Raw genomic sequence first — 12,800 nt, 5'->3', positions numbered from 1 at the left:
TTCAAATCAACTGGTGCCAGAAAGTTAAAAAGATTTGTAAATTACTTCTATTTAAAAATCTTAACCCTTCCAATACTTATCAGATGCTATATGCTCCCCAGGAAGTTGTGTAGTCTGTGTCAGGAACTGTCCAGAGCAGGAGAGGTTTGCTCTGGGGATTTGCTCCTGCTTTGGACAGTTCCTGACATGAGGTATCAGCAGAGAGCACTGTGGTGCTTCCTTTGGAGCATACAGCAGCTGATAAGTACTGGAAGGGTTAAGATTTTTAAATATAAGTAATTTACAAATCTGTTTAACTTTCTGGCACTAGTTGATTTGAAAAAAAAAATTTTTCCATCTGGGCTCGGCTGCAGGGCCAGAAATAGCGCCCGGAAAGACCGCTGTCGTTTCTGAAAGATCCTTTAATCCAATCCTGAACAAACCCTTTAAGCGCTCCCACAGACGGCAGAATATGAGCCATGAAAAACTCTGAGCAGACATTCTGCGTGCGGCAGGCACCGAATCAGTCAGCGCCAGGACAGCTCTGACATATGCCGTCTCCATTGAGGGCAATGCATGTTCGAGCGGATTCTGCTGACAGAATGAGTATGTTCGGAATTTGAATTTCCGCAGCAGAATTTTCTGTCACAAAACAGAACAATAGGAGGCTGCTTCACCGGAATTCCTGAGCAGAATTTTATGCTGGATTCCGCTCGGAAAGTCTGCCGTGTGAATTGGCCCTGAGAGTGCATTGCAAGCATGAGCAAGAGGTTGCTGCTCTCTGTGACTGGCACAACTATAACTTCTAAGGAATTATGTACTGGAAGTTCATTGTTCTCATTGTCTGCTATCCTAGACCACAACACTGATCAAACATCGGAGAAAGGTAATAAAGCGGATAACACATCCGGATGATGAAAGCAAATGAGTGACTAGGTCTTCTCACTGTCGTCTGCCGCTTATCTTGTTCATAAACCTCATTGGGATCAATGTGTGCACTTCTGATAACTGTAGTTCTGCAATAATCCTTATTGTCATTACATTCTCATATAAGACAGATAAGAGTCTTAGATTACAGAGAAAACAAAGGCTAAAACATGGCTGGCCATAGGTATACAACTGTGCGGCCCTGAGATGCTTGCTCACCTCCACTATACAAAAGTGGTATTTTTAACAGTGGGATAACCGTCTTTCAGACACCACTTTGCCGCTTATCTGTAGATAAATCAAAGTGCCTCGAGGTGTTGCAAAACTACAACTCCCAGCCTTCGGCTGTCCGGGCACGCTGGGAGTTGTAGTTTTGCAACAGCTCGAGGCCCCCTGGTTGGGAAACACTGCTCTAGAATTAGGATGGAACAGGGGTTAAAATCCAACTTTTCATTCAGATCCTTATATTCTCCTAAATGACATTGCTTAAAGGGGTTATCCAGGAAAAAAAACTTTTATATATATATATATATATATATATATATATATATATAGATCAACTGGCTCCAGAAAGTTAGACAGATTTGTAAATTACTTCTATTAAAAAATCTTAAACTTTTCAGTACTTATGAGCTGCTGAAGTTGAGTTGTTCTTTTCTGTCTAAGTAATCTCTGATGACACCTGTCTCGGGAACCGCCCAGTTTAGAAGCAAATCCCCATAGCAAACCTCTTCTACTTTGTGCAGTTCCCGAGACAAGCAGAGGTGTCAGCAGAGAGCACTGTTGCCGGACAGAAAACAACAACAACTCAACTTCAGCAGCTGATAATTATTGAAAGGATTAAGATTTTTTAATGGAAGTAATTTACAAATCTGTGGTTAAATTTGCATACTTTATTTACAAATCTGTTTAACTTTCTGCAACCAGTTGATATATAAAAAAAAAAAAAGTTTTTTTCCTGGAATACCCCTTTAAATTTACATGTGTCCAAAAAAACTAGGCCAAACTCCAAAATAAAATTGTGAATTAGATTTCACCATATTCAAAGGTCTGTCTCTTACAGATAATAGTCCATTATACAGGAGCTCCAAAACCCCAGTATTTTTACTTGGGTAAACTTTAGCGTCCTTAACCCTCTAAGACCTATACATGGCGTTTATCACCCATAGTGTCCAATTGTAAGAAAAAAAAGTATACATTTTATACATATTTTTTTTTATTTTTTGTAGAGGATACTGTTTAATGGAATAGCATCATCTACTATGATTGTTCATCCACATTTTTTGCAAGATAAGGTAATTAAGACCTAAAAATATGCTGTAGTGTGAACAGAACCTAATGAAACAAGACATTGCTTTCTAGCAGCTCTATCGTTTATAGAAGGGGGTCTTACAGTATAAACCAGTGGTCTCCAACCTGCGGTCCTCCAGATGTTGCAAAACTACAACTCCCAGCATGCCCGGACAGCCGTTGGCTGTCCGGGCATGCTGGGAGTTGTAGTTTTGCAACATCTGGAGGTCCGCAGGTTGAAGACCACTGGTATAAACCATTGTATTTTTAAGTTTGGTGTTCTATATCTCATATTTAGCTTGTGATACAATATTTTCATTATAATCCCTATGTTGTCAATGACTTTATAATGACAAGTACTTCTGATCTATTCCCATAAGGAAGCTCCAGGGCAACGAAGATAAATGGGATTATAAAATGATTATCCTGTCCCAGAGCTCCAGGGCACAATAACATAACATTAGTGAAGTGATAATACTTAACACATTCCCGCACGCAATGTCATTACATTCCCAAATATTTCTCAGTACGTTTTACAAGGGCTACAGAGGTTCAGCCCACCCTATATGATAGATATAAGCGGATGTCCTATAAAACACTCATACTGTGCATGCAATGCAGCAAACTTAATAAGAAATGATAGATAGGAAATAGATAGATAGATAGGAGATAGATAGATAGGAGATAGATAGGAGATAAATAAATAGATAGATAGATAGATAGATAGATAGGAGATAGATAGATAGGAAATAGATAGGAGATAGATAGATAGATAGATATGAGATAGATAGATAGGAGATAGATAGGAAATAGATAGATAGGAGATAGATAGATAGGAGATAGATAGATAGGAGATAGATAGATAGGAGATAGATAGATAGGAGATAGATAGATAGGAAATAGATAGATAGATAGATAGGAGATAGATAGATAGGAGATAGATAGATAGATAGGAGATAGATAGATAGGAGATAGATAGATAGGAAATAGATAGATAGATAGATAGATAGATAGGAGATAGATAGATAGATATGAGATAGATAGATAGGAAATAGATAGCTAGGAAATAGATAGATAGATTGGAGATAGATAGGAGATAGATAGATAGATAGGAAATAGATAGATAGGAAATAGATAGATAGGAAATAGATAGATAGATAGATAGATAGGAGATAGATAGGAGATAGATAGGAGATAAATAGGAGATAGATAGATAGATATGAGATAGATAGATAGATAGGAAATAGATAGGAGATCGATAGATAGGAGATAGATAGATAGGAAATAGATAGATAGGAAATAGATAGATAGGAGATAAATAGATATGAGAGTTAGATAGGAGATAGATAGATAGGAGATAGATAGATATTAGACAGATAGAGAGATAGATATATATTAGATAGATATAGACAGATATAGATAAGAGACAGATAGATAGATATAGACTGATATATAGATAAGCACGGTCCATCTGTGTTTTTGTATATTTTTATTTGTATCATTGCACAGCTATTGATTTATTCACCTATAATGTATTACATTTTGTATTGTTTAAGTACTGGTTTGGAAATCTGAATTTTTTTCCATTTTGAACCAATAAGCCATCATACATCCCTTTTTGTGGTGGGGGGGGGGTGAGGACTGAGTAATCAATTTTTTCACTTTTTGTACCTTTCTATTCTACCTGGGTGTGAGAATATCTCAGTTAACCTCGAATACTTTTGCTGTGAGCTACACATACTCCGATTTTTCATTTTGATATAGATAAGAGACAGATAGATAGATAGATATACAGCAACAGAAGAATGCAGCAGCACACTGCCAGCACAAGGATATAGGTGCATTTTTGTGCTGGCAGTGTGCTGCTGCATTCTTCTGTTGCTGTATATCTAGCCTAGTAGCGTGCACCTGTAGGCCAGGTCCATATAATAGTTTGGTATCAACTAAAGTGCTGGCTGACTTATTCTTTGTCTAGATAGATAGATATACAGACAGAGTCTTCCAGTAAAACAGCTGTTACTTACGTTCTATAGCATTCTCTCATGGCACCCCGTCCAAATGGCTATACCAAAAAGATACCAAACAACAATACATTAGGTTACATATAGAGCACTGTCAATAACCTTGTTGCATTCATAACTAAATACATTTTTGTCAATTATTTGGTTGCTTATAATAGGTTAACCACAAGCCTGTACTTTGCACCCGCAGCTAACACGGGTCATATCCACATTAACACATTAGGGATTTGCAAATTGTCAAATCAACAATTCTGTGACCTTTTACGTAAACTGGCTCCATGGCAGAGTCCCATGCAGTGGGATAATCCAAAGCGCTCGACTTTGGCCTGCTGCCAGAAACAGCCAGTATGAGAGGAAGTAAGATATAAGAGGAAAATATACCAACCTGAGAGGCCATTTTAATCAACACCTCATCCTGTACCCACTGGCCAGAGACGGCATTGTACCTGCCAACAGAAATATTCAGATTATCCAAAAGCTCACTAATAACAATACCTTACAATAACATGTTTACATGAACACACACATCAGCTGAGTGTGCATGTGCTGAGTGTACGTTCCTCTGGAGTCGGATTCTCTCTCCTGTGAACAAGAGGATTGGGCACACTGAAATCCAACTGCCCAATCCCTCTCTCCCCTGATGTTATCTGCTGGGGAGCAGTCAGAGGCTCCATAGACATTAGATGGTCGGCTGATTCCACCATAATGGACAGCAATGACCCGCTATAGTCTTGTATTAAAGGACATTCTCTATGCGGTCAAATAAAGTGCAGTACACAGAGGGAAATCATATTTTTCAATCATATTAATGAATGGTTTATATACAAGAGCATTTGGTAGATATATACACAGTACATTTATATATGTAGCACATGGAGGTTATTTGGAAGTAGTAGGGTTGCACAGTTTTTCATACACAGGCTTCATATCTCACGACCAACGCTGTTCTATTCTTGGCCATTTAAGGGCTCTGCAGAATGTTACTAGCAGCTGAATCCTATCTAAACACAGAACTATGTTAAGCACAGTCTCAGAGCATGGTCCCCCCCCCCATACATCATGACACTAATAAAAGACAAATAATACAGATGTCTCCCTGTATACAGGCTGCAGGATAGATTATAATACTCTCAATGAAGGCATCTGAGGGATAGGCGTTCTGTTATAGTGCCTTAAGTTTGGTTACGTGGAACTTTTAGTGACAGCAACAGCGTCCACCAGTGTACCCTTATTACAACATATCTATATGTCTTATGGTATTTATCTGGACCAACAAGTGACCTGTCTAATAATGCAGACAACTAATACAAACTGAACTAAGGATCAACAGGAGGTGCCGAGATGATAGAATTAAGATTGTCAGCACAAGTTGCTTCCTCTAAATCTGAGGTTTCCAAAATGGAAATCAAAGGTCTATGACCAGCTATAGATTGCACAAAAGTAATAGTAATAACAGAGATTTAAAAGGATACGATACAGGTAGAAATTAGACGGCACTCACGTTTAATGCAATCCATTGTATTCCATGTCTCAGGTCTTTAGATGCAGATAATGGCCAACGGGCCGTTTCACGCTATGACGCGCTTCCTCATGACCTCTGAGGTCATGAGGAAGCACATCATAGCATGAAACGGCCCGTGGGCCATTATCTGCATCTAAAGACTTGAGACATGGAATAAAATGTATAAAATTGCATTAAACGTGAGTGCCGTCTAATTTCTACCTGTATCGTATTCAGGTTGTATGCTGTTGACAGAGCACCGCAAACGTATCAGTGAGTTATTTACAGGCCGAGGTGTATGCTGCTGAACACACCGAGTGTTTTTCAACGCGTTAGCTATGCCAACTATTTCTATTCTATTGGGACATTGCTAGACATTTAAAAGGCACTGTCATTTCAACATCATCAGCTCTGGGAGAACTGCAAATTCGAGATGAAGCCTGTAGAGCATATATCTGATAAAAACAAAAAAAAATACCATATACCATATAATGGCCTGGAATAGTGCTGCTCCTCATTTACACACAGGGCAGTATATCCTGAAAAGACAGCTACACTTTAATGACTGCTGCTAAATCCAGCCAAAGGTGACACTTTCCTTATAAGCTGCAATCCGATCACCATCACAGACAGACTCTTTCACTTGACCTGGATTGAGCAGTGAATGTGAATATTATCCAGGACTGATTTCTACTGAATCTTTTTAGCATTGTACCCCTACACTATAGAGTACGCCATTTGTTTTACATATAACTGTGTTTCCCAACTATAGTGCCTCCAGCTGTTGCCAAACTACAACTTCCAGCATGCTTGGACAGCCAACGGCTGTCCGGGCATGCGGGGAGTTGTAGTTTTGCACCAGTTGGAGGCACCCTGATGGGAAAAAACATGACATACAAGCTGGGCAGTTGGTTTGGGGGGGGGGTCTTGATATTGCATTCCCTAAAATTAGCCAACACATCTGGTTTTGGGGTTTTAAAATCGTATCCTTAACATGAATGCTCCAGCATTCTGCATGTACCGATGCTACTGATAACATAATAGGTGGCTAATGACAATTAGATTACTTTATGCATCTACTGTCAACAAAGGTCTGCAAGTCGTTCACTAACATCCTGAGAGCTGGACCAGCACCCGGTAGTGCGAGAAGTCTAATTGCTGGCCATTTAATCTTTTTGTAACTCCTATTTCTGCCGAGAACCTGTTGCAATGATTATCTTCCAGTAGCTAAATCTCAAGAGGTCTGAAAGGCTGTGCGCTGAAGAGACAGCGGAGCTACATGCGTTGCTTAAAGAGACTATATCACCTAGAGATGTTTTTTTTATTATATTACAGCTAGATACTATAACATGGTCTTTTTACTAATATGTATTTTTTATTAAAAAAAAATTGTACATTATTACAGGGGCAGCCATCTTGCCAGAGCTTCTGCTTTGCTTTGTTAATAGAATTAAGAGATAGGCTTTACAGCATCTACAAGGACATAGAAACCACAATACACTGGAGGGGACTCATTGCATTTTATGGGAGAGTTTTGTAGGCATGCTCTGTGACCTGTGCAGAAATCATTGTGCAGAGAGGGGAAGAGGGCGATCTGTGACCATCACCTATTGTGAAGGGTCTGATCCTATCTTTTATCTGTAATTCTGCTTGTGGTGATAAGGAGAACACTGCTGAGATGTTCCCTCTATAGAACGGGAAGCAATGGCTTTTATAAGGCTTAGTGTCCAGAATGAAAACTTTATAATATATTATATTACTTTAAAATATAGCAACATGGAAAATTGGAAAAATTATTAAAAAATATGTTTAAAGGGGAACTAACAGCTGTTTCATTGGCACTAGACCCAATACACAGGATTATAGTGCTGGTGAATTGGATTAATATGATGTACAACTTAAAGGGGTATTCCAGGCCAAAACTTTTTTTTATATATAAACTGGCTCCGGAAAGTTAAACAGATTTGTAAATTACTTTGATTAAAAAATCTTAATCCTGGCAATAGTTATTAGCTTCTGAAGTTGAGCTGTTTTTTTCTGTCAAACTGCTTTCTGATGACTCACGTCCCAGGAGCTGTGCAGTTCCTATGGGGATATTCTCCCATCATGCACAGCTCCCGGGACGTGACATCATCATTGAACAGAAGCTAGTAACTATTGAAAGGATTAAGATTTTTTAATAGAAGTAATTTACAAATCTGTTTAACTTTCCAGAGCCAGTTGATAAATAAAAAAAAGTTTTTGCCTGGAATACCCCTTTAACTGGATCAGCTGGGCTGTTTTGAAGATACAGGGTGTATTAGCCTCTGTTGCTAATATGTAGAGGTCGTCCTTTGCGCAGCATCCCTGACTCCGTCCCCTCTGCTCCTGTATGTCCACCTACCTTAAGCTCACATGGGTTAAGGGTCCATGAATATTCAGAAGGTAGGCAGGCATATGGGAGCAGAGGGGATGGAGGCAGGGATACTGGGTATGCTGGGTCCTGCCTCCATTGCGCAAAGAATGGCATTTACATATTAGTAACAGAGGCCAATACACCCAATATCTTCAGTACGGCTTTGCTGAGCCAGGCAAGTTATGCATCATTTTAATCCAAAATAAAGCTCTATAATACTGTGTATTGAGTTTAGTGCGGTAACCCGACTGTCATTTTCCCTTAAACTCAGAAACTTTTTAAACAATAGGTAATTTTTGGTAACACACCCTTTAACTCTTTAGGATTGCATTACTAGTGGTGCATCATGGTAAAGCTTGTAGTAGTTTTACCAGCAGACCTATACAAAAGTGACAATGTGATATCACCATCAGCTGGGACAAAACTAACTTTTGCTACATTTATCAAACTCAGCTCTACATCTGTACATTAAGGGTGCCTAAAATTAAAAGAAATGTGACAAGTATTGCATTTCAAGAGCTAGTATCCTCTTCCTAGCTGACTTTGCACGTATGTTACTTTAGTAACTGTGGGACTACGTGTCATAGAAAACCCTTCCAAATTTACTAAAGAACATTCCTGGAATACAACCAAGTTTCTCGGAGCTGGAGACAGGCAGACATAAAATGTTGGCCTCTGAACACTGGGCTGGATTTAAATTGTAGGCTGCTGCGACCAAACTGTAGAGCTATGCAATGTATATTCCATCTCATAGGGTTGAGTGCAATGAAACTTCTACAAAAGACCAGTTCTTTGAGAAGACCACCCCTTTATACCAAAATTCCTCTATGTACACTGGATGTCTCCTCTGAAAAGGTAAACCCCTCATCAAAAAGGGGTTCACTGTACAGTGCAAAAACAACTCAAAAGTGTAACACAGTAAAAAGTCAGGCACTTGTATATAATTGAGAATGTGTAGGTTTATTCCGCAAAGTTAGCAATCCAACAGATTGTTTAAATGACGTTTCGATCCGTAAATGGATCTTCATCAGATATCCTGAATTGCTGCGGAGGCTCATGCATGAATGGCCTATAGCCGGGAATTGAGAGTTGTGGTGGTGTGATCTATGGATCGCGTGGTGCATGCAGGACGTGATCATAGATCGCACTACCACAACTCTAAATTCCCGGCTATAGGCCGTTCCTGCACGAGCCTCCGCAGCAATCCAGGATATCTGATGAAGATCCATTTACGGATCGAAACGTCATTTAAACAATCTGTTGGATTGCTATCTTTGCGGAATAAACCTACCAATTCTCAATTAAGAATGAGTGCCGAATTTATTTTTACTTTAAATGAAGGATTGAGACCCTATTCGAGCACCATAATCTAAGAGAAAGTGTCCTATTTTACTCACACGTTAAAAAATCAGCCACCTCCACCAACCAAAGCCACACGTCGTCTGACAGCTTAAAATATACAGCAGGGGCATGTAGATGGCAAACCCACAGATTCCTTGGTATGGAGTAGAGGCCCAGCCATGGCCTTAGATCCAGTGGTACCAAATAGGAATAGTATGCAAAAACCACAAGTACACAGTCAAATAATCTGAGGCTGTACTTTGTAACTGAGGATAACATTCAACAATCTTCCCAGTAGGGAAGCACAGCTCTTGAATGTTACAGGTGGCAACAAACTTTATAACTGGTGGTGTTGTTGTCCTGGTTGTCACTGTCTACTGGTGTAGGCCTGATACTCCCAGTTACTACAAACACGATTCCTGCAATGGCTGTAAGCTGAAGGAAGTCTTCTTCTCTTAAACACAATGAATACCCTGGCCTCCTGACCAAAGGTGGTCCAAACATGTCTCTCCTGGATCCCTCACATGGCAGAGCATAAGGAACACTGTAGCTCCATATGGGGTGTCAGCAATCTGGAGCAGGGGCTTGTGAAAACCCAATGTGTGACCAATTGTGGCACACAGGCTTTCTCTCAGTAGCAGCAGCAGTCTGTCCCACATCACATCGTGGCCGCCTCAACACACTTTCTGCAACCTCTGACCAAGGCTTGGTAACAACTTAAATTAGTTATGGTGCCACCTCTTAAACAAGGTGTGCAAAATAGTGCCCTTCAAGGCAACAACACCCATTGGCCAGGTAGCTTCATGACCCAGGGGTAAAACTCATGGTGCTATGGCTGAAATCCAATATGCCTGACTGTTCTTTCCCCTAACATTTACCGTCAGAGGAGAGTTTGGAGGCCAGCATACATATTAAAAATGTCTTTGCTGATATGCAATACATTGGCATGGACATGATAAAATCAAGGGCGACCTAGTTTTGAGGAATCACTTACCTGTGTCGTATTGCATGTTCTGTTTCTATGTCTTCCAGGTGAAACTCTGCCCAAGGATCAGGCATCTGCTTGGCTTTTTGGATGGCATGTTTCCAGGCCTCCTGTGGATGGCAGAGAGTAGTCGTGTTAGCATAGCAAAAAATAAGGATGAAAGTTTCATTTTATTACGTGTGTGAATGGGTGACAGTAAAGAATGTCATATGGTAGTAGATTGTGACAGTGAAGGGGTTGTCCACTGGTAAGGGTGCTCTAATATGCAAATACTGCGCGTTGTAGCCTTAAACATTATCTGTACTTCTTATGTAATTACCATCTATTTCCGCAGATTGCTGGAAATTGTCAGGGCTTCAAAGCAAATACTGATGAAGTACAGATAGAACACAGCTAAAGCATGAAGCTACCACTTGTGTTTACCACATGGGGTAACTGCATTGTGTATGTCCCACCTATCTTTACAAGGATCGGTTAGCTGACTATAGGGTTTCCTGCTTTGATCCCCAGCAATCAGTTATAATCTGTCAGAAAAACCAGTAACAGCAATTGTTTAAATTCCCTGTAGCGCCGCCACAGGAGAGATTAAGTATAACACAGTTCTCACTAATGTCAATGGGCTGTGTGTGTGTAATGTCTGACGTGTTGGGTCCTCCAGAGCGAGAGATGCTTATTTTAAGTTGCACTCCTCTATTGATAAGAGATCAGAGGCCAAAATGAAGGACCCTCCTCTATTATCCAAGAATATCGCATTTGATAAGGTGTTTTGTCAACACGAAAAGCTCTTTACAAATAGCTAGTTCAATGCAAAACGCCATTATGGCTGTCCTCCTCCTATACTGATATGTAGCCTGCAGTCATATACATATCTGGGGCATAACAGTCTGATATAAAAGCCCTTAATGGTAACTGGGGGTGGAGATATATGTGTTCAGTAGATATATAGCCATATGACACATTTACATTCTTGTAATGTTGTGAGAAATGGAATGTATGACATTACACAAGAGATGAGAAATACAAGCAAGGTAACAATTCTATGTGCTTAAAAGGGGAAATGCCAGTATTCCTGACCGGTCTGTGTAAGTAAATACTTGTATTCTCTATAATACAATAAATATGGTTCATTATTTCTCTATGTGTGTCGTACCACTGTTATTCCTCCAAGAAATATAGGAATAAACTGACAACTAGGCGATACCAATTAGGGGTGTGTGCCTATATAATCTAATACTGTCCAATCAATGCTGACAGTGCAGACCTCTCTAGGGACACGCCCCTTTGACAAGCAGAATGGCAAAGCCCACTTGTCAATTTGTTCATAGCACAATGTTATTGCATTGTTATTTAATAGGTGATACAAATATTAACTAAAATAGACAGGTCAAGAGAGGTAACAGGTACTATAAATATTAGGGGTACTCCAGTGAAAACCTTTTTTCTTTTAAATCAACTGGTGGCAGAAAGTTAAACATATTTGTAAATTACTTCTATTAAAAAATCTTAATCCTTCAAGTACTTATTAGCTGCTGAATGCTACAGAGGAAATTCCTTTCTCTTTGGAACACTGATGACATCACGAGCACAGGGCTCTCTGCTGACATTTCTGTCCATTTTAGCAATCATGCACAGCAGATGCATGGTGGCTCAGTGGTTAGCACTGCTGCCTTGCAGTGCTGGGGACTTCGGTTCAAATCCCACTAAGGACAACAATAAATAAAGCATTATTATTATTAAAATAACGTCAGCAGAGAGAACTGTGCTCGTGATGTCATCAGAGAGCATTCCAAAAAGAAAAGAATTTCCTCTGTAGTATTCAGCAGCTAATAAGTACAGGAAGGATTAAGATTTTTTAATAGAAGTAATTTACAAATATGTTTAACTTTCTGCCACCAGTTGATTTAAAAGAAAAAAGGTTTTCACCGGAGTACCCCTTTAAGTATATAAGTGAAATGGCTACAATACAATATCCAATAAGCCATTACAAATGTCTTGATAGTATATATACATACAAGTAAGATACATAGATATAGAAGAGGAATTTGGCACACAGAATTAGACACCAAAGTACAATCTCAGTAGTGACACATTGTCCAGTTTCAAGTTACACATACCCGACCTCGATCAGTCAAGCAGCCATGCTTAATATAGCGTTGTTTGTCATTCTAGAAAATGCACGAAAAGCTTTAATGGACCATCACCCAAAGCAATACATACAACACATATATTACAAACAAACACAATGCACCATTACGTGATTTGCACCCATATAAATCCTATTAAATATTTTGCATTCAAGAGAAGACAAATACAGAATACACACATTAATAATAAATCAGCTCTGACTCCAAACATGCTTGG

The 12,800-nt window shown here is 39.4% G+C and overlaps 1 protein-coding gene and 1 long non-coding RNA gene across 4 annotated transcripts in view; one reads left to right on the top strand and one right to left on the bottom strand.

Moving 5' to 3' along the window:
* The window catches only part of EEF2K (eukaryotic elongation factor 2 kinase), a 95,154-nt gene that overhangs the window by 49,219 nt on the left and 33,135 nt on the right, over window positions 1-12,800 (bottom strand). Inside the window, exons 3-6 of one of the 3 annotated variants that reach the window (XM_056534791.1) lie at window positions 12,554-12,604; window positions 10,449-10,549; window positions 4,603-4,663; window positions 4,221-4,258 (exon numbers count right to left, since the gene is read on the bottom strand). In XM_056534791.1, coding sequence (XP_056390766.1) covers window positions 4,221-4,258; window positions 4,603-4,663; window positions 10,449-10,549; window positions 12,554-12,604 — 251 coding nt within the window. Of the gene's footprint in view, window positions 1-4,220; window positions 4,259-4,602; window positions 4,664-10,448; window positions 10,550-10,758; window positions 10,781-12,553; window positions 12,605-12,800 lie in introns of those variants that run through there. The other 2 variants (XM_056534793.1, XM_056534792.1) reach the window with 2 other exon arrangements.
* LOC130284447 (uncharacterized) overlaps window positions 1-12,800 on the top strand; it is a 72,892-nt gene that overhangs the window by 43,488 nt on the left and 16,604 nt on the right. Inside the window, exon 3 of the long non-coding RNA XR_008847039.1 lies at window positions 2,136-2,201. This is a non-coding gene — a long non-coding RNA (uncharacterized LOC130284447). The remainder of the gene's footprint in view (window positions 1-2,135; window positions 2,202-12,800) is intronic.

Source organism: Hyla sarda, chromosome 8 (genome assembly GCF_029499605.1).
Source record: "Hyla sarda isolate aHylSar1 chromosome 8, aHylSar1.hap1, whole genome shotgun sequence".
Lineage (NCBI taxonomy): Eukaryota > Metazoa > Chordata > Amphibia > Anura > Hylidae > Hyla > Hyla sarda.
This window is presented reverse-complemented; position numbering and strand designations above follow the sequence as displayed.